Source organism: Carassius auratus, chromosome 25, assembly GCF_003368295.1.
Source record: "Carassius auratus strain Wakin chromosome 25, ASM336829v1, whole genome shotgun sequence".
NCBI classification, from domain to species: Eukaryota; Metazoa; Chordata; class Actinopteri; order Cypriniformes; family Cyprinidae; genus Carassius; species Carassius auratus.
Genome location: NC_039267.1, coordinates 21,113,362 through 21,136,892, shown reverse-complemented (window position 1 = coordinate 21,136,892; position 23,531 = coordinate 21,113,362). Strand labels below are relative to the sequence as shown.

The following is a 23,531-nucleotide window of genomic DNA, read 5'->3' as shown; positions in this document are numbered from 1 at the left end:
ACTGTGTTAAGAGTTTAGGAAATTTGTAGTATTTTGAAGTATTGTAAAAATTGTCAAAGCGATCGTAAAAAAATCTGTAATACCAGAAAAAAAAATGCTACTTATAAATAAACTAGTATTATAATGCGAATGCATTTCTAATCTGCTGACATGCTATTGAAATATTATTGAATCACATTAATAATATTTACATTTAATATGGATTTAGTATGATATAATTTAAATATAAGTATGCACTATTATTTTACATATTTTTCATCTGGGCTGCTTGACTACAGCAGAAGTGAAACTGGTGTGTTTCAGTCCAGATCATGTAACCAATCAAACTGTGACTCTGGGAGTGTGAGCTGAAAATCTCATTTGCATTGTCAGGGTGGAGTGATTGTGATCCTCTCAGAATAGAGCAGCTCTGTCTCCAGAGACCATGTTCAAACCCCAAGAGCTTTATTTGACTAGATTTACTGCTAATGATCGAGCTCCTGAAAAACACCTGGACAAACACTACATGCATCTTCATCTGTTAGTTGAATGATGTTGTCAGACACAAATGGAGTTTGTTGAGAAGCTTTATTGAATGTTGCAGCAAACACAGCAGATTGAAAGATCAGCCAGTGCTTTGACACTAGAGCTCTCTTTCAGTATTGAGTTGTAAATGACTACAGCTGCAGCACTAGACTCATGTGAATCCTGCCTGACACAGGACACTCAGATACGCTCATCTTCAGGAGAGAGCAGCGCTCACTGGAGAAACATCAGCACTGCGAGCGACTAACAGCGACTCTTGTGGAACGAGGCCTCATGAGGAGCTCCATCATGTGTTACTCTGCAGACGTACTGCTCTCCCGCTTCCCAGCGTGCTTTGCTGAGGGTCAGGACACTACTGCGGCTGTAGCGGCCGTCCTGCTCGCTCTCTGCGCTGGTCACAACCCCCTCGGTGACCTCTGAGCCGTCCAGTGTCCAGCTCACCAGCGCCCCCTGTGGAGAGTAAGAGCTGAGCAGGCAGAGCAGTGCGGCTGAGTCTCCAGAGATCTGCAGAGAAGAGGGCGGCAGCAGAGACACTGAGGGCTTCACTGTGGGACCAGCTGCAGGAGACAAACACAACACATTCACAAACACTGAGAAAACACAAACACTACATACATTTCAATGAAACCTAAAAAATGCAACAAAATATATTAAGATATTTACTGCTTTAATCCCAGTAGATTTATATTCCTAAATGATGTCTTTATACTGTAGTACAGTGAGAAATTCAACTTCAAACACAATTTCACGGATATTTTGTGACTACAAATGATACTGGAATTAGAAATTAAGCAACTATGTACTATTTAATTATATATATATATATATATATATATATATATATATATATATATATATATATATATATATATATATAATGAGGTTTTCTTAAATGCACTGAATTATGAGCACAACATGAGCAAAGGAGATTCAAAATCATTGATTGATCTATAGAAAGTAGCTCCATTTACATTTTACAATATTTTTATTTTCATTTTAAATCTTTTATTTCCCATATATAATATATGTGATAAATAATACAATCAAGAGTGAGCCACATTATGAAAAATTTAATAATTCAGTTAAAATCATCTGAATATCTAAACGGCACAATATTTTAGTTTAAATGTTTCCTGTAAAACTATATTTATAAAATGTGTAACACTTTGCAGTAAGGTTCATAAGTTAACTTTAATTAATGCGTTAATTCATTTTAACTAACAAAGAACAATACATTTGTTACAGTATTTATTAATCTTAGTTCATTGTTAGTTCATGTCAACTTGGGTCCATTAATTAATATTAGCAGATAAAACTTTGGATTTTAATACTGTATTAGTAAACAATTAATATGGAATAGACTGAGATTAATAAATGCTTTACAATAATTTTCATTGTTACTTCACAGAGACTAATGTATTTAAGTGATATTAACAAAACATTATTGTGTCACCAAAATATAAATTTAATTTATATAAAAATAAAGAAAATGAAATACATAAAGTTCTGGATGAAAAAAAAAAATGCTAATAATAATAATTGTACACAATCTAAATAGTTTGTTTGCACTGGATAATTTAAACAGACTTACCGAGCACCAGTTTAGTTCCTCCACCAAAAGTCCTCCACAGTGATCCAATCTAATGAAACACTCGTACAAAAACCTCTATTCCACTCGAGTGAACACACACTCCAGCAGAGAGAGAAACACTGACTCACCACTGAATCAATATTGATTTCTGACATTAATTTATATTAACTGTGCAATCTTGTAATAAGATTATTCAGTTGAAATCAATTTATCATCATGTCAATGTTTAATTCATCTTGCTTATAATGTTTCATAAAGTGTTTTATTCTTCTTATTCTCACCCTTCACTTGCAAAAACTCACTCTTTATTATATAAAATGATTATAATAAATGAATCATGGCTGATAAGTATTTCTGAAGAGGGTGATTTTAAAAAGGGTTTTGTGTCACATTGCATTCAGTTTAAAGTTCATATTTTAATATGCTGTACTTTATTTAAAGGTGATGTTGCAGTGTAATTACATAAATACTGAGTAATATTAATTTCTATGAATGTAGGGTTATGGTTAGGGTTTTGGATTATGCATAATTTACCGTTGTTGTTAGAGTAAGTACATGTAACATCTGTAACAACATCTCCTTAAATACAGCTGTTGTGAATCCTGCCCACTTCTTTGCATGGTCAGCACATGCTTCAGTGCTCTGAGAGTGTTTATAGAGCTGTGAGTTTAACACTTCATGACTGAGAGCAGAACAGAACACAATCTTCATCATCACACAAGACACAACAACAACAATGAACAACATCATCATCTTCATCTGGACCACTGCAGCTTTTGTTCAAGGTGAAATATTAAGTTTGATATATAAGCTTAAATAATAAGCTATTGTTGTTGTTGTTATTTTACCATTTTAATATACCAATATTCTGCTATAAAGGTGATTTACTGACAAACTGACTTTATTTTCTCTTCTTCAGCCTCCAGAGGAGTCACTCTGACTCAACCTAAAGTTAAAACTGTCCAGCTCGGTCAAACAGCTACAATAGAGTGTAACATAGATGTAGGAATATACACCAACGACTTATACTGGTATCAGCAGAAACCTGGAGAAGCTCCTAAACTCCTCATAAAATACATAAACACCCTTCAGTCAGGAACTCCATCTAGATTCAGTGGCAGTGGATCAAACTATGGAAAAGATTTCTCTCTGACCATCAGAGGAGTCCAGACTGAAGATACAGGAGATTATTACTGTCTGAGTAGACACTATATCAGTAGTATCTGGGTGTTCACACAGTGATAAAGAGTCGTACAAAAACCTCCGTCAGTCAGAGTCACAGTGACTGCACTGATACAGCTGAGAGACACTGCAGCTGCTGATGGAGGTTATATCTTATAACAGTCTCATTTACTCAAAAAATGCATTGTACTGATTTTTGAATCTTTCTGGTTCTTTAATGTGTGTTTCACTCATTACTTCACCATGGATGTATTTAATGCATCATTTAAAATGTTCCACCATTAAACAATCCAATGCAATCTGACGATACATACAGTATTCAGGGAAACAGTCCTCGTGTCCTTTCAATCCAGAATTACACAAAATAAGTTAATCATAGCAACTCCTTTTGCGTGTTATATAACATTAAACTTTCCTTCCTATTATCTTTTTCTTCTTCTTCCAAAGTGAAAATCTCAAATGATGTTTTGTGTTAAGAATCATTCTGTGAGTCAGTCGTGAAAATTATGTTTTTGAATTAAAATTATAACTTGATTGGAATATTTTCTGCTTATAAGTTATATTAACCTTTGTTTTTCAATTTGACAAATGTTTTGAATATATATATATATATATATATATATATACTTTGGTGAGCTACAAGACATTTTGCAACAGTTGGTCATACTCCAAACAACATAAACAATTAGGAGTCTACATCACGTCATCTCGAGGATCATATTTCCAGTCTTGCAACATTCTTAGCGGTTATGGGCAGTCATGGTCAACAATATGTTGCTGAAAGAACATTATGCTTCATTCTCGAAGGAATTTATGAATATTTTAGGGAAATGTTGGCTGAAATATTCCTCCAGGTAGAAGCTGATACACAAGTGCATGGTAGAAGTGCACATTCTGCATCACAGAGAGGAAGGCTGAGGTGAGTGATGATCATTTATTGTACTTTAACCTCTTTGCAAGTTGCAAACAAAATAATTAATACAAGTTATGCATTAACACTTTGTGAATTAGCACATTTTTGCTATTTAGTTTTTTTCTCGTTTGAGGTACAACATATCAGCTGCTCTGTTGATTCTCATGCGGGTCTTAGGATTTAGCCGGATGGCCATATCACGAATGTTGTCTGTAAACATTCGAACACTGTACAACCACAGGAGGCAACTTGGTTTAGTGGACTATGGGAGTTTCACAAACATTTCAAATGATGATCTAGATCGTCATATTACTGAGGTTCTTCAACAAACCCCTGGATCAGGAGAGACCTACATCACTGGTGGTTTGAGAGGAAGAGGGATGCATGCAGGAAAATATAGATAACGATACATAAAAAAAAAAGTTAAAGTATAAACGTGAAGGGGGAAAAACATTATTGAGATTTTTTATTTATTTATTTATTTTCAACAAAAAGCTTTTTGGCAAGAAAAAAACACAAAAGTTACACTTTGATGTACATCCAGTGTGGTTTATAATAATATAAATAATTCTTATTTCAGGCATATTGACACAAACCACAAGTTAAATCCATGGGGATTTGTGATTCACGGTGGAGTTGATGGCTATAGCCGCTGTATTACCTACCTGAGATGTTGCACAGACAACAGAGCATCAACTGCCTTGCAACTTTTCCAAAATGCAGTGGATCTGTTTGGACTCCCACATCATGTCAGGGGTGATGCAGGTAGTGAGAATATTGATGTTGCAAGGTTTATGATTGAGAATCGAGGGGCAAACAGAGTAAGCTTTATGGTTGGTTGTAGTGTTCATAATCAACGCATCGAAAGATTGTGGGCAGAACTTAACAGGGTGGTGTCAGCCTATTTTAAAAATCTTTTCCTTTTCATGGAAAATGTTGGCATTTTAGATAGCAACAACCCACTTCACATTACGGCTCTTCATCATGTTTACCTTCCAAGAATAAACAGATCTGTTGATGAGCTTGGAAGCCAGTGGAACCACCATAGTTTAAGGATAATGGAAAGCAACTCCCCACTGCAACTTTGGACAGCTGGAATCACAATAAATCCCTTGACTGATGATGGAAATCATGGAATATAACTTTTTTTTTTTTTCACAGCATGTAACTTGCTTAAAATAAATACTTAGTCTGCTAAGTAATTTTGGTAATGTTTATCATATTGAAGTTATTGTGGTGACAGAAAAAGGCATTAGCATGTAAAATTATGATTTAAACACAAAATACACTTTACTTTCACAATGAACCATTGAACAATATCACCGTATAAATAGTGTACATTATATGATGTATCCTTGTAAACAGTGTAACTTATCCTTGTTGTTCAAGGTGAAACCTGTATTTTAAGTTATTAAATACATTCATTTTATGTAGTTTTGTGTAGTGTAATTTTGTAACTACAGTATATTATATAAAATGAGAATAAATGTTACAGTCTTGTTACAAGTCTTGGATGCACAAGTCCCACCAATGTAGACACAAAAAAATATAAGCCAGTGCACAAAAAGTAGGAACAGAAAAACATTTATTTAAAAGAAAGCCATACACAGCCTATAAAGAAATAACAATTCTTTCATAACAATGAAACTGGGGAACATGGCTGTTCAGGTTAGAAGACTGGAACATATAGCTTGAAATACATTTTATACTTTTACTTTTATTGTTTTTAAATGTGTTGTTACAGTAAATACAGAATGTTGGTATCAATGAATAACAAAGTGAAATAACATCGGTAGCATAAACAATCTTACATACAGTACAGACCAAAAGTTTGGACACACCTTCTCTTTCAAAGAGTTTTCTTTATTTTCATGACTATGAAAATTGTAGATTCACACTGAAGGCATCAAAACTATGAATTAACACATGTGCACTTGTTGGCCCTTTTTCCTTCTGTCTGCGGTCCAGCTCACCCCTAAACCATCTGGATTGGGTTCAGGTCCGGTGACTGTGGAGGTCAGGTCATCTGGCGCAGCACCCCATCGCTCTCCTTCTTGCTCAAATAGCCCTTGATGCCTTCAGTGTGACTCTACAATCTTCATAGTCATGAAAATAAAGAAAACTCTTCTAATGAGAAGGTGTGTCCAAACTTTTAGTCTGTAGTGTAACTCAAGCTCTACATGCCTTGAAAACATTACCTCTCACGCTCTTCCAAATCCTGGTGAATTGTTTATTGCAAAATCCATGTCAGATCTGAAAGCAGTGTACACTGCATGAACTGGTATCTGTAGAATATTTTCACAAGTATTGGCCACTGGAAATCGGGAACAGGTAATGAACTCAAGTCTTGGCTTTGGAGAGAAACCCAGTGCTGGAATACTGTCACATCCAGTGAAGAAAACAAGAACATCCTCCAGAGAGACATTGTTTTCAACTGTAAAACAAAAAAAGAGAGAGTACCACAATTAAATTAATACTATGTTAAATGATACCACTGGAGTAATGCAAAATTGTTATAAGAGTAATTATATACGAAAGTGTTGCTCATAATGTCACATGCAACACTAACAACAGTCTGGTGATTATAAAGAGCCATTTAGCAGAATAAAAGATAGGAGTTTGTGAAGACTGTAGCAAATAATCTTTCTCCAAGCCTCTGTGTATAAGACAAGGTTCAAAAAGAAATGATTGATTGAGTCAGTGTGGAAGAACTTGACTGGTCTGCATAAAGCTAACTCCGAATCCCAGCTGAACATGTGACTTTAAATGTGGACCTTGAGCCAAAAACTCATCACCAAACACCAATGACATGTACAGTCACTATATGGACAAACGTATTGCCGTCTCTGTTGCAACAGTTTTGGAAATGTCTGAATGAATGTACCCATTTATACAAGTCACTGCTGTTTGGTGATGAGTTTTTGGCTCAGGGTCTGTATTTAAAGTCACACCAGAGGTGTTCAACTAGGAGGATGACCCAATACTTTTGGCAAAATTAGCTTTAAATGTTAAATTAATGTATTTATAGTACATAAACACCAATTCAAACATTGCAATATAAATATATATTTTTCCATCATTGTCATGTACCACTATGATGGAGACAAAAACAAGTTTGAAAATAATGTCTTGCGTTGAAAACTGTGTGAAATATTAAACTTACTTTCAGCATCCTGAATATAGTCTTGCCAGAAAGCCAGGGTCCGGCACTCTGCTTGAAATGCATTGCTCCCTCTTTCAGAATGAATGATTCGGAAGAGATTCTCCACATCATTTGCGGTTAAGGCCTTTTCATCCTTCACAAAAAGGCACTTTGACTGAACAGGATAGTTTTGGAGAGCATCTAGGATACCCAGAGACGTTAAGCCATCTCTGAACCTGATAAAAAGGAAACACCCTGTAATGTGTAGTTTATGTGATTTCAAACATGTAGCACTAGTATTTTTGATTTTTAATTAGATGAGGTTCCACAATGAATTATTATGTCCACCTGTACTGGTGCACTATAACATGGAAGTTGAGGTCAGTCAGTAAAGGTCAGTAAATTTTCTTATACTGTAGACACACTTTGTTAGCAGTATAACATGTTAGATGCTTTCCTCTTCTATCTCTTGTATTTCTGCGATTTTAAAGCCATAAAACTATATAAAACTTTTCTGACAAAGTGCAATTACATTATGTGTTCAGATATAAACATACCTTTCAAATGGTGCACGGGTCTGCTGAAGGACATACCAATGAGCCAGATCCAAAACAGTCTCCTGTTTGTTTGCCAGTGTTATACGAACATTGTGACCAGCAAGACTGATTAAGCTAGCTGCCTGTGCAACTGCATCTTGTAGTTGTGAATCAGTCTGGGCCTGTAAGATCTAAAAATATATACAAAAACAAAAAAAACTCATTTTTTGAATGAAGATATACAACTATAAGCTGTAACTTCAATGCTAATGAGTGTATGCAAAAATAATCATTTATATCAAAATACAATATAACTAAGGCAAAATATGCCTACCGACTGCAACTGTGACCTTGTTTCGTCTTCTGTAATATCTTCAGTTTTGACCTTTACATTATCAGGGCCCTTTTGAAGACACTCATACATAAGTTCAGACAGGAAACATGGACTCTGCCCCCCATGGGCAACTGACATTGCCACGATCTGGTCAGCATAGAAGTATGTATTGTCTTTCATCACTATTATCAAATGAAATTGAAACATCAGTGTCATTGTAAGTACAACATTTGAAGATTCTTACATTTCCTACTAATTCATTTCAGGTACAACATATTTAGAAATCCAAAAGAAATCCTTTACTTGACATCAATATGAATTTATAAGTAGTGTACCTTTGGAGTTGCATGTGAGGACTTTAGCATTAGATGGTCCTTCAAAGATGCCAGTTTTGTCCTTGATTTCATGTAGACAGAGTCAGAAAAACGCCCGAGTAGGTCCTCCATTGTCCACAGCACCCTCAGATGAACCATAGTCATCAGTAAACTTAACATCCACCTTCTTCTCGGGTGAAAAATTGGATTCTGCCCATTGCTCTGGATGTTCCATCCCACACATTTCTTCTTATGATATTGAAGCATACAATGCTGTCATTATTTACTCTAGAACCAATCTGCTCCATTATTCTCCCTAAAGTCATCCTTGAGTCACTGAAACAATAATAAACAATAAAACAATACAACAATTTCAATGATAACTCGCCCATAATGTAACATACAAAAAATATATATTTTTATTTTACATATTTTACACACTTTTACACCATGATTTAAACAACTATTTATTAAATGAAAACAATATTATAAATATTGTTGAAACAATAACCACAGAAAATATTTGATATGAGATAAAGAAAAAAATCTATATTTTGCACATATAAATCTATTTCTGAACCATTTAGGTGGTAGCCTGTTTATTGCTATGAGTCTAGAAAATTAAGCTATTGCTATGATACATTAGAATTAAACATTTCTACATAACATCTTCTACTGACCTCTCATTTGTGCTGGACTCATTTGTGCTGAAGGTATTCTTCCTCAAATAGGTCAAGGTATGTACTAAAATATTTAATATATCAATGTTTAAGTACATATATGACGTTAACAGAAATAGCTGCATTACTACAGGACAAATAACATACTAAATGTAATAATAACATTGTCTACTGCTGAGTGACTATTCTAACACAAAATTGTACTGTAAACAAGGCCTACTGACATCAAACCCTGACCATGACAATCCTGTATAAAGAGAACATGTACCTGTAGGTTGTGCTGGGTGCATTGGTTTGGGTGGGACTATGGGACGCCCCAGAGGTGTTGCTAGCAGAGAAGCATGGTGTGTGTCCAGTGCCACTGATAGTGGGACCAATCGAAAAGCTGTGGGTGGAGCCACTAGAGATGGCAGATGTTCCACTAGACAAGGTAGGAGTCTCATCAATAGTAATGGCAGCAGCAACAGAAGACATGGTGAAGTTGTCAGCTGAGATGGGTGGTGCATTGGTGCAAATATCTTTAGTGTCAATACACCAAATAACTGGACAGTGGTGGACGAAGTACACAAATCAAGTACTTGAGTAAAAGCAGGCATGTACTGGCCATCGGGACTACCGGGAGATTCCCGGTGGGCCGCGGTCTGGTTGGGCCGGTGCGTTATGTATTTTGTTTTTAAATCATTATTAATCGCAAATTAATTCATAAGTATATTGTTGTATAGTCCAATTCTGGCCTTATTAGTCTCTCTCATGAAGCCGCATGATGCTGATGCGAGCTGCGAGACTGACAGGTCTAACCTGTGATGAGCACACGTGACGTGTTCACTGCTCATTGGCCAATCAGAATCAAGTTCTAGCCTTGAAAAGCGTCCGCTTTACAACTGCAACCAAATTCAATATGTTAAATAATAAAATATCTAAACATTAAGGAGGGACCAAAAGTTGAGAGAGAGAAAACGATAAGCACCAAATGTGTCAAGATAAATACATTATTTGCTGGAAGGCAAAAGACTTAAGTAAAGACGTCAGCAGGGACTTGACTGCTGAGGTGAGACAGAAATGTAATGATACATGTAGGCTACTGCATTGTTTTGTTACAGAAAGTTAGGATATTCCAGCTGTAATATGCCACCACTCACTGATCTATATAAGTGACATTTAAAATTCTCAGCTCTCAGGTTCTGTCCATTTTATTACAAAATTCAGACAATACCGTTTTTGGCGTTAGAAAATATGACGTGACAGATCGCTTTAGCGCCTCAGTTCAAGTAAACCGATCATCTGTTACTTTCTGTTTAAAGATACAGTACAACTTACCGAAATGTATATACACCTCATAAATAATATCGATCAATCAGTCATCAGTCAAAACAGCAGGAGAACAATTATCACAGAACGTTACATTTACCTCAAGAAAGCCATTTAAAGACCATAGCAGGTTAGTTGAGAAAAATAGCCATAAGAAAGGAGTATTTTGCTGAATATGTGCACTATAGTACATATTTATAATATTTTCACTTGTCATTAAATCATTGTTATTATAATGAAAATTGCATTATATTTAATTATTTTTTAACATTTAATAATACCAGCTGATGCTCTATGTCTCTGTATATTTACATCATTTATGTGAGATATATTTTTTCAATTTGTAATCAATTGAGAAAAAAATCCCTTAAAGTGCCAGGCAGAAACCTTATACCTACTGTCGGTCTGTGTCATTAATGTGAACAAAAGACAAAGAGAAATAACTCACTGCTCTTGAATAACAGCTTTAACAAGGATATATATGTATGTATGTGTGTGTGTGTGTGTGTGTGTGTGTGCGTGTTAAGTGAAGTATTTTACATTTGATTATGCAATATCTGTACCTGAAAACAGTGCTATTTATGATCATTTTTTCGTATTTTATTACTGACTTCACTTGTCTTCATTAATGTTTGAACTTAATACTTAGTGTTTATTGTGCTATTGAAATTGGAATTGTGAAATGAGATTGCAGCTTATTTACAAAGAAAACAATAGCAATTTTATTTGTATTTATGTATTTATTTTTGGCAGGGCAAGTACAGTTTTGAACCCTAGCATTGAGCTCTGCATTTGAATATAAGCCAGTCTACTTCAAGGATTTTTAAAGGCCTTTGGGCCTACAGCAGAATTTTTTTAGCAAACAGTATTTTTATTAGAATAATAAGAAGCACATAAATTAACACCTTTAGATATTTAAAATAAAGCCTGATAAAATCATTTGCATTTTCTTTGTTTATTATTTTAATAGTTTTTTTCTTGGTTTTGATAGTAATGCATTGTTAATTAGCAGATTAATGTACAGTATTGTTCAAAATAATAGCAGTACAATGTGACTAACCAGAATAATCAAGGTTTTTCGTATATTTTTTTTATTGCTACGTGGCAAACAAGTTACTAGTAGGTTCAGTAGATTCTCAGAAAACAAATGAGACCCAGCATTCATGATATGCACGCTCTTAAGGCTGTGCAATTGGGCAATTAGTTGAATTAGTTGAAAGGGGTGTGTTCAAAAAAATAGCAGTGTGGCATTCAATCACTGAGGTCATCAATTTTGTGAAGAAACAGGTGTGAATCAGGTGGCCACTATTTAAGGATGAAGCCAACACTTGTTGAACATGCATTTGAAAGCTGAGGAAAATGGGTCGTTCAAGACATTGTTCAGAAGAACAGCGTACTTTGATTAAAAAGTTGATTAGAGAGGGGAAAACCTATAAAGAGGTGCAAAAAATGATAGGCTGTTCAGCTAAAATGATCTCCAATGCCTTAAAATGGAGAGCAAAACCAGAGAGACGTGGAAGAAAACGGAAGACAACCATCAAAATGGATAGAAGAATAACCAGAATGGCAAAGGCTCAGCCAATGATCACCTCCAGGATGATCAAAGACAGTCTGGAGTTACCTGTAAGTACTGTGACAGTTAGAAGACGTCAGTGTGAAGCTAATCTATTTTCAAGAATCCCCCGCAAAGTCCCTCTGTTAAAAAAAAGGCATGTGCAGAAGAGGTTACAATTTGCCAAAGAACACATCAACTGGCCTAAAGAGAAATGGAGGAACATTTTGTGGACTGATGAGAGTAAAATTGTTCTTTTTGGGTCCAAGGGCCACAGGCAGTTTGTGAGACGACCCCCAAACTCTGAATTCAAGCCACAGTACACAGTGAAGACAGTGAAGCATGGAGGTGCAAGCATCATGATATGGGCATGTTTCTCCTACTATGGTGTTGGGCCTATTTATCGCATACCAGGGATCATGGATCAGTTTGCATATGTTAAAATACTTGAAGAGGTCATGTTGCCCTATGCTGAAGAGGACATGCCCTTGAAATGGTTGTTTCAACAAGACAATGACCCAAAACACACTAGTAAACGGGCAAAGTCTTGGTTCCAAACCAACAAAATTAATGTTATGGAGTGGCCAGCCCAATCTCCAGACCTTAATCCAATTGAGAACTTGTGGGGTGATATCAAAAATGCTGTTTCTGAAGCAAAACCAAGAAATGTGAATGAATTGTGGAATGTTGTTAAAGAATCATGGAGTGGAATAACAGCTGAGAGGTGCCACAAGTTGGTTGACTCCATGCCACACAGATGTGAAGCAGTTTTAAAAAACTGTGGTCATACAACTAAATATTAGTTTAGTGATTCACAGGATTGCTAAATCCCAGAAAAAAAAAATGTTTGTACAAAATAGTTTTGAGTTTGTACAGTCAAAGGTAGACACTGCTATTTTTTTGAACACACCCCTTTCAACTAATTGCCCAATTGCACAGCCTTAAGAGCGTGCATATCATGAATGCTGGGTCTTGTTTGTTTTCTGACAATCTACTGAACCTACTGGTAACTTGTTTGCCACGTAGCAATAAAAAATATACTAAAAACCTTGATTATTCTGGTTAGTCACATTGTACTGCTATTATTTTGAACAATACTGTATGTATAGACATGTGTATGTGTGCGTGTGTGTGTGTGTGCACATCTTTACATGCATAGTGGGCCGGTCTGGATGAAGTCCGGGGCTGATTTTTTGTCCCAGTCCAGCCCTGTCTACATGTATTTATGAATTTTTGGAACCACATTTAGCAACTGCAGACGTGAAACAGGGTCTGTGTAATGCCAGTGTGTCCTGATATTGGGGAAGAGTGTAAGTCAATGGATCTAAATCCTAGTCCTGACCCTGCTGGAGATGATGAAGCTGTTCTCCTGCATTTGAGTCTCAAGCAAGACGAGAAAATACTTCTTTGAAACAGAGACGGACACATCATGAGCCTCCCCTCAGTGATTATTTCTGGAACCTGGTTGATCTGCTTTTATTTTATAACTATATATACAAAAACTACAAAATACAAATGAACTAAATAAAATAATTTTATAAATGGATATTTACACTTTAAGCACTTAACTAAAATAAGTACTAAATAACAAAATAAATTACTAGAGAAGACTCACTATAATCAGCTTGCTTCCATTTAGTGAGAAAAGTCTCCTCTTCACCTGAATTTAAAAAAAAAAAATTATCTTCTGGTTTTCAGTGATGTGAGGACAACGTTTGAGCGTACACACAATATCTGAGCGAGAGCAGAGCCAATTCAGAAAAGACCAATGTATATTTAAAAGCACACATCCAGTTTTGTGTGAGTGAAGTTTATCTGGTTGCGAGTGGAGAGATTTTACATGGATCAGTAACATTATGTACTCTCAACATTTGTCATTAAGATCACGTTATAGAAACAGCCTAAAATTTTCTATGAAGAGAAAAAAATCGTCCCTAGGCAGCTGCCTACACGTGAGGATCTGACACTGCTAGATGCAGATAGACATTTACTACAAACATGTGGGGGGGGGGGGGGGGGGGGCACAACACAGACACACCCCTGGAGCTCTGAGAGTGTTTATAGAGCTGTGAGTTTAACACATGACTGAGAGCAGAACAGAACACAATCTTCATCATCACACAAGACACAACAACAACAATGAACAACATCATCATTCTCATCTGGACTCTCACACTGTTTGCTCAAGGTTTGTGTGATGAAATTGTTAATTATTATTAATTCTTTAATATTTGAAATGTACATCATCGTCACATTTGTCTAAATATTATTCTTGTTCTTTCTTTCAGAGTGTAGAGGACAGTATACAGTAACTCAGAGTCCATCATTAATAACAGCAGCTCAAGGACAAGACGTCAGAATAAACTGTAAAATCAGCAGTAGAGTGTGTCTTGGTAATCGTTTAGCCTGGTACTTACAGAAACCTGGAGAAGCTCCTAAACTCCTCATATATCAGATATCAAGCCGTTACACTGGAACTCCTTCTAGATTCAGTGGCAGTGGATCTAACAGTGATTTCTCTCTGACCATCAGTGGAGTCCAGACTGAAGATACAGGAGATTATTACTGTCAGAGTGCACACTGTTCTGGTAGTGCTGTGTTCACACAGTGATAAAGAGTCGTACAAAAACCTCCGTCAGTCAGAGTCACAGTGACTGCACTGATACAGCTGAGAGACACTGCAGCTGCTGATGAGAGGATCACAAACAACACAATGACTTCAAGTAACACATTTTCCAGAGATTATGGAATACAGACATTAATATGAACTGTATTTATTTATTTACCTACATGAACATTTAAATATCAGATTCATCTACTCTAGTCTTGAGGTTGAGCAGTTTTCTGAAACTTAAATGGAAATTTCAACAGGATAATGACATTAATCATTCAAGAGGATTGATTGAGAAGAATGAAATGGAGAGTTTTAATATCTGTCAGACTGGGGGGCATTTATGTTTTTTTCAGGTGGAGTATTATGGAATAAAATCACTTTCAAAAATAATCGTACGTAATTCAAAACATTTGTGTGTAATTTTAATATACTCGTGCGTAATTTAAAACTATTGTACGTAATTCTGTTTTTTGTCAGAGTTGGATTCCAAAGTCTACGGCCACGACGGTTTACAGATACGCGATTTTGTGTGTTTTTTAGAGTACAACTCTAAAATGCATGACTGTGACAGTTTACAGACACGGCGCTTGTTTTCACAATAGCTCTGTTATACACACGACATGCGAATTACGACCACGAAATGCAGTGTGTGAAACGGCTGTCAAAAATACGTCATCAAGGTCACAGGCATTACTATCCGAGGGAAGATGAATCGATTCAACGAAGAGTCATACTCTTAATCGCTATTGGCCTATAGATTCATAGAAAGCGATAAATTAAACACATAATCCTAAAAAAAAAAAAAAAATTATTTATCCAATGTAAAAACAGCGTTAATGATGTAAATAATATTGTTTTAAATTAAACTAAACTTCAAAAGTACCTTCAAAACGGCTTACTGACGTAATCACCACCGCACGTTTAGGTCTTAGTTTATCAATAATCAAATACAGATTACAATTATTTTTGATAATACAAATGTCTCTTAACACGGTTAGTCGCACTTGATGTTCTTAAGTTAAAGTAATTTAAAGTCAGCTGTATTTGTTAACATTAGTGAACTAAGAAGAACAAACAAGGTACAGCTGTATTTTTATAAATTAACAAAGTTTAATAAATACTGTATCAAATGCATTGCTCATAATTAATGTTAGTTAATACATCAGTCAACAAATTAAACTTTATTGTAAAGTGTTACACTAGAAAACTAGGTTTTGCCTGATAGAGAAAAATTAGTAAAAAAAAAAAAAAAAACTAATAAATTAAAAAATTAGTCAGCAGAGTTTAGTAACCTTGTTTTAAGTGACATTAACCAATTAATCAAACAGACACAGGTTTATCCACTAAAACATTTATTTAGCTTTCAGTTTCATTCACCAATTCAAGTAAAAAGATAGATAGATAGATAGATAGATAGATAGATAGACCACTCATTCATTCATTCATTCTGTAGTAGCAGTCCATAGAACAGAATCCAGCAAACTCTTTGTCTGAATAGAAAGCTGTGAAGATCCCTTCTTTCCAAGACCACAGTATCTACAGCATCACACATCTGCTGAGCTCCAGCTCCACTCTGTGTCTTCCTCACATCTGGACTGACAGACTTCCAGTCAACCATACCTACACGAGAGAAAAACAAATGTTGAGAGATTCAAACAAGAAGTAACCAATAAGTAGAATAAAATATCCAATAAAAAAAGAAGCGCAAGTGTCTGAGAGTGCAAGTCTGCAGCCAGATCCTTCTCCATTATATTATAATACAACTGTACTACTGACTATTCACTGAGTAACAAAAGTACTACATATGCTTCCTGTGCATGGTTTCTAACAGAATGGAATCAGAAAAAAGTTGAGTGGCACTCATCTATACCACAGGTTATACTAATATTTACATTTACATTTATTCATTTAGCAGACGCTTTTATTCAAATCGACTTACAGATGAGGACAGAGTTGAAGCAATCAAAAACAACAAAAAGAGCAATGATATATAAGAGCTTTAACAAGTCTCAGTTAGCTTAACACATTACACGTAGCAAGGGCTTTTAAATAATATAATAAATAAAAAGAAAACAGATAGAATAGAAAAAAGAATAGAGCAAGCTATTTGGTTCATGTGCATGTACAACTCCAAAGTGTTGGGTTAACTTCAAAAGAGTGAATGTCCTTCGAGTGCACTTTGTGCAATGGTACAGTCAAGGCATGAGGATCTAATAAAAGAGGCTAATCATTCAGAGTAAAGTTACTGGCAGTGCTTGTCTCCATCTTCTAATGTTGACAATGTCCCTCTGAAGGAAAGTCAGTGTCTTTCTCATGTGTGGTGGATATGCAATGTTGAAAGCAGAATACATCCAGAAGGCTGTTATGAAGCTTCATCAAGACTGGTGCACTGACAAACATCTGTTCCATCTTCTGTCACCACACTGAGCCCTCCTCCTGTGATTGCCATTTTACAGTCAGTATCCATCAGGTGTACGGTAGGAAAGGTGTAGCCGGGTCCCCCTTTCATAAAATAAATAAATAAAAAGAATAATAACAACAACAACAACAACAACAACAATAATAATAATAATAATAATAACAAGAAAAAAAAAAAGAAAACACTTTTCAGATTCATCAGATTCTGTTGCATCCTCTTTGGCTCAGACAGTGTAGCTACATACACTGCAGAACTGCAGAAACAATCAGAAGCTAATGTATAAGCTTCACAATATATGGTGCATTTCATGTTCTTGTCTAGACTGATAAATCTTACATTGTTTTCTAAAACTATTGCTTTAAATTTTTAACAGATGGGCTAAAAAGGTACAGAAGAATAAAATATTACCTGAAAATATGTGAAACATGATATTTTACAGTTGATGAGTTTTTTTTTTCTTTAATATACTCACTCCAGCAGGTGTCCTGAAGTATGTGTATTTTTTGAGTACATCCTCCTCCAGAGATTCCTTCAATGCTTTCTCAGCGTCTCCAGGAGAATGTTCCTGTCGTGTGCTCTTTGACAGCCATGTGTCTGGATGTGTTTCACTTTATAACACATTCACATGAGCCTCAACAGATATTGAATCCTCCCCAACACAAGTTTCCTTCATCAGAACAACAGAAACAGATCATGCTTAGACCGTGACATATATGAAAAACAACTAAATACTTACTGAACAAGGTGCTTTAGATATAAAAAATAATAAAAACATTGAACTGCATAAACATTAAGATGATGGTCAGGCAGTGAAGAAGTGGAGTACATACAAAAAGGATTTAAATATCTGTAGTACATTATCTTCCTTACATTAATCTGCACTAAGTGAAAATGTAAAATTGATTAACAGTGCAAAAATAAATTATGCATATGTCAGTGTGCTTACATATTCTACAATAACCTGCAAGTGGAGCTCGTTCTGCTTTACATTTCAGGTGTAGGGATGTGTCAGATGTGCTTAAAACACAAACTTGACTGATTGTCATTTTCCAGCAAATAAAGATTACAACATCTTGTTACTACAATATTGTGTGTGATTATGTTGATAGAGATAAATCAATGGTTTAAAAACAATTTAACTTACAGTCATTTCTTTCTGTATTTATGTGCTAATTTGCATAAATACCACAACAGATCTAAACATTGGGTATAGCCAGGTGAAAATGTCTTGTTCGATCTTGTTGACAAATAACAGTAAAATACTTAATATTAAGGTCTGAATGGAACCAGTTTAGGCTACCCATGAGCATTAATACAGAGAGGCAGGAAGAAGTACTTTAGAAACCAGCCTTTATTAGTTTGGTCCGTGGGACTGTTTCATGAAATTTACTTTTTATTTTGCCTACCTTTTGTCTTCTGCATTCTCCTTACTATTGTCTCATGTTCTTGCCTCAGACTCGTCCCCCAGAAACAGCCCCAAATATAATCTTTTAAAAATTAATAAAGGAACCAGCCTAAGCAGGAACCAAAGTACTTCTTCCTGCCTCTCTGTATTGATGCTCATGGGTAGCCTAAATGGGTTCCACTCAGATCTTAATATTAAGTATTTTACTGTTATTTGTCAACAAAATTTAACAAGACATTTTCACCTGGCTAGACCCAATGTTTAGATCTGTTGTGGTATTTATGCAAATTAGCACATATTTAATTAGACTATGCACCATTTGTCCATGTTAACAAACGATTACTATCTCTGTAATACTGATACTCTCTGTTATTAGTTATAACTAACGTTAACCCTTAAACACAGGGATCGTCAAGTTCGGTCCTGGAGGGCCCGTGTCCTTCAGAGATTAGCTCCGACCTCATGACAGCCTGGAACAAGTTTGATGACCCCATCTTAAACATGTCAGATTAAAAAAAATAATAATTATTATTAACTTACCTGAGACGAGGTGTGAGCGCTTGGCGGTTGATCCGCCATTTCGGCGCCAGTGGTTTAAAACTTTGGTAAGGCGCATGCGCACTTCGTTGAATCGATTCATCTTCCCTCGGATAGTAATGCCTGTGACCTTAATGACGTATTTTTGACAGCCGTTTCGCACACTGCATTTCGTTGTCGTAATTCGCATGTCGTGTGTGTAACAGAGCTATTGTGAAAAAAAGCGCCGTGTCTGTAAACTGTCACAGTCGTACATTTTGGAATCCAACTCTGACAAAAAACAGAATTACGTACAATAGTTTTAAATTACGCACGAGTATATTAAAATTACACACAAATGTTTTGAATTACGTGCGATTATTTTTGAAAGTGATTTTATTCCATAAGATACAGGAGATTATTACTGTCAGAGTTACCACAGTGGTGGTGTGTTCACACAGTGATAAAGAGTCGTACAAAAACCTCCGTCAGTCAGAGTCACAGTGACTGCACTGATACAGCTGAGAGACACTGCAGCTGCTGATGAGAGGATCACAAACAAATAGCAAGCTTTAATTTTAATCAATCATGTTATTAATTATTGAACTAAATATTTGAGGTAGATATAATCATGAAGAATGTAACATATGGTCAAAGTTACAATACTGATCATTAATCTTAAAAGCTACTGCTATTTTTATGATTCTTTCTTTCTTTCTTTTCAGATTAGAACGAATTGATCAGGCATACAATGACCTTCTATGAATAATTCTTCATTGCTCAGTGTTATGACCCAGCGGAAGAAAAGTTTATTCTCAGTGAAGGTCCAAAATACAAAGTACCCTGCTGAAAAAAAAAAAAAAAAACATTACAAACCATCAGCAATTAATCATTAAAACTATTACCAAACGGTTTCCATTACGTAGTGTGTCTAGACATATTCCATTAGGATTTATTATGCAATATTATTATTGCACATATTTAAATCACAGTCTCACTCCCTACTCGTCAAATGTCTGACGCATGGTCAAGGGACCCTGGCGTCACTTTTTAACGGACTGTGTATACCTTTTTTTTTTCAACGTGCAGGTTAGTCCGATAGACTTCTATAGAACTCAACAACGTTGAAATTTGACATCTTGGGTCAGCACACCGCAACTCGTTGTCTGCCTTGTATGAGTTGAGACTACAATATTTTTTTTTTTTTTTTTTTTAAAGGATAGGCTACAAAAAATTACCTATGCCAGGATGAGTCAAATGTCGGCCGCCAGATCATTTTTATCTGGCCCTCCAACTGGTTTTTGATGTTTAAAAAAAAAAATCCTCCCAATCTGCAGGTAAATCGGCATTAAAAGGTGAGTTTAACAATGCTCCAAGGCGCGTGCAAGTAAGCAGTTTAAGAGTTTTCTTACAACCCATTCTTGCTCATCACTTATTCATAGTTTATCGTTATGAAATCACGTTCAAGAAGTCTCATTCAGCACACATCGCGATACTTGCCATCAGTTTACATGTGCCACAGGTTCGGTGAGTATAAAATGTATTCTGTCTTCTTTATTAATCAGATTAGCGCCGTATGTTTCCTCGCTGTATTACTGTATATCAGTCATCCGAGGCTGTCTTTGAGTTTCATTGCGTTTAAGTAAATGAACACAGCTGATAATTACAGTGATTAAATTCTGTCGGTCACATTACGTGCCACAGACTTTCGATCTGTTTTATATTCATTTCAGGTTCAAAGATGTAAATTGTAATTGAAGTAAAATCATGGCAACCATGACGCACGATAGTAACAAATGAAATTTGAAGTTAAAACCCAAGAAAGGGACATTTACCATGTTTTTACCACAATAACTGTAGTTTTACTATGGTATAGTAATAGTAGAATAATCACCAAACTAACTATGGTTGTACCACTGTAATGGTAGTGTTTTGATGTGCTTTTATATGACAGATATCACAGTAATCACATTTACTGTATCAGGCTTTTAATACCTTTTTATGTAAATCCAAAAAAATAAAATAAATAAAATACACATTTTTTTCCATCTTGCAGTTCATTCATATCAGTTTCTATGTTAAATATTTTGCTCACATAACATATATCACATATTTATAATTCTCTTTATTTCCTTATTTTTATTTATTTATTTATTTTATTTTTTTTCGCTGAAAAGACGTAAAGAAAGCAGTCAGCAGAGTCATGTTTGTGTTTCTTCAGAAATGGAGATGACAGAAAGCTGTGGAGGCAGACATTTGCAGCAGTACGTCTGTGTTAGTTTCTTAAACTGTTGCACTGTCCAAATACCCACACTTGCCATCTTTGCACTTGACCACTTGATTACTTATTTGATGTCTTTCCTGTATTTAGCCCAAGTGTTGGAGTGAGCATGATGACCACAAGTGTGTCAAACTTTTCATCACCTGATGACTGTGTTTCCCAATCCTGATCCTGGAGAACCCCAACACTGCACGGTTTTGGTGGGTTTCTTATCTGACAAACACACTTTTGAGTTCTTGGAGTCTTCAATGATGAGCTGATGAGTTGAATCAGGTGTGTTTGATCAGGGAGACATCTCAAAAGTTTTGGGGTTCTCCAGGACCACCATTGGGAACCACAGCCTTACAGAGATTTTTAGGTTTATTTTTTATAATTTTTTTTTACTTTGCATTTTAAAATACATTTCTAAATGTCTTTTCAATAGTCCCTGTTACAGATGGCAATTTAATTTGTGGTGCTTCTAATTAAGTGATAAAAAGCAGTTGCAAATGATGTACAAAATAAATATACTTTTCTGTGCACCAAGAAAACGTGCAACACTGTTTTACTACCAAATTATTCTCAATATCTAATTATTATTATTAAATTGCACATACATTGGAAAGTGTTGCGTGACCTCTTGTGAGATTTCTGCAAAACGTCTCACAATTTATTCCAAAAGACTTTATGATGATCTCTCACAGGACTGGTCATGTCAGCCTTGATTATTATTCATTATAAGGTTTTTCCTGTGTTTCTTTTCTTTTTTTTTTTTCTTTTTTCTTTTTGATACAGCTATTACAATTATAGCATGTTAGCAAAGTGTGAATGGAACATTTTTAATCTTAAGTTTTTAAAAACCACACCACCTGTTTTTCTTAAATAAAAGCAAACAAGTATCATGAAATTGGTTTAGTTGATATAAACACCAATTGACATTATTACATTGTTTTGTAAATGTTGTGTTATAAATTGTGGATTGATCGTTGATTGGTTTGAAGCCAGGCCTTACACTGCACAGACTAAAACACATTTGTGAGAGAAGTCAGGAACTTTGGAGAAAGCTTCTAGAGGAAAAAGACACATTTACTGCAACAATAGATGAATTCTAGAGTCTCTGAGAACTACACATGCTAATGCAGTCTCATGAGCAAGTCCTTTGTTTAGTGAAGTATTTTAACAATTTCACTTTGTACAGATGATCTCATCAGCCAAATGAGGGGTTTTGACCAAGTGATGCTCTTGAAAGGAGTGAAAGAAGAGGATGTGTTCAATTGTCTTCAGAGAAAAAGCTTCTCAAAAGGTCTTAAAACAGCTTGAAGAATGGTAAGTCTACAGTACTACAAGGGTCATAGTTGCTGACACTGCTAAAATCACGCAGAACATTAAACTGTTCATTAAACAACTACTTCTGAATTGTTTGTGTTTTTTGTTTTTCTTTGACCAGGTCTGGGATCTGTCTGATAATGGGATGTTAGGACTGAGAGATCCTCTGGCTGAGAACAAGCTACACCACATCAGTGCTGGATATCAACCACAACCTGTTTCCAGACATGAGAGAAGATCACGATGGGGAGATGAAACCAGTTTAGATGTGATGATAAGGAATCATTATTTTCTGAAACAGTATCAAATGTCTATGTATCACATGATCTGTGTCACAGTTGACTGGATGGAATCTTTTTACTTTTAAGGACGTTTCATTACTCGTGTGTGTCTAACTGATTATTTTATGATATTAATTAATTGTTGATGATCCATTATTAATTTCCTTTAATCTTATTTGTGTTGATGCTTCTTTATCAACTTTATAGTCTATGCTTCAATAAAATTAATATGGTGAATATTGTGTATTGAAAATTCTTGGTAAATTCATAATTTTCTAGGTAGGTTAATGTGCTTATTTTCCCCCGGGATTATTTTTTACTTAAGACATAAACATCTTTTATCAAATTAATGACATCTGGAACAACAATACACCAGAAAGTTATTATTGTATGTTTTGCCACATCGAGTCAATCTTTCGTTCGTTATCTGGCTCGGCTCGTTGTTCATCTTCAGTTCTCTCTTCACATCAGTTCAGTCAGTGTACTGTTTGAGTAAATGAATTACTCTGGGATATTGGTTTGTTTGAACTCAGAAGGAGTGTCAGCCACATTAAAAAAGTTAACAGCTTAAGTCATTTGTGGATTAATGCGTATTGGAGACGCGAACCGTTTAAAACGATTCAGTTTGTTTTG

The 23,531-nt window shown here is 35.4% G+C and overlaps 2 long non-coding RNA genes and 1 gene segment (V, D, J or C); 1 reads left to right on the top strand and 2 right to left on the bottom strand.

Moving 5' to 3' along the window:
* Positions 1–550: 550 nt before the first annotated feature.
* LOC113043835 (uncharacterized) lies at positions 551–2,229 on the bottom strand. Its single transcript, XR_003275788.1, has 2 exons — positions 2,117–2,229; positions 551–1,082 (listed from the first exon to the last, which is right to left on the bottom strand). It is a non-coding gene; the product is annotated as an uncharacterized LOC113043835 (long non-coding RNA).
* Positions 2,230–2,577: 348 nt separating this feature from the next.
* On the top strand, positions 2,578–3,795 carry LOC113043819 (Ig kappa chain V-III region PC 2154-like). The segment is given in 2 exon segments: positions 2,578–2,901; positions 3,036–3,795. Coding segments are annotated over 2 exon segments (372 nt in total).
* Positions 3,796–16,026: 12,231 nt separating this feature from the next.
* LOC113043837 (uncharacterized) lies at positions 16,027–19,285 on the bottom strand. Its single transcript, XR_003275790.1, has 3 exons — positions 19,056–19,285; positions 17,583–17,777; positions 16,027–17,193 (listed from the first exon to the last, which is right to left on the bottom strand). It is a non-coding gene; the product is annotated as an uncharacterized LOC113043837 (long non-coding RNA).
* Between the last annotated feature and the right edge of the window lie 4,246 nt (positions 19,286–23,531).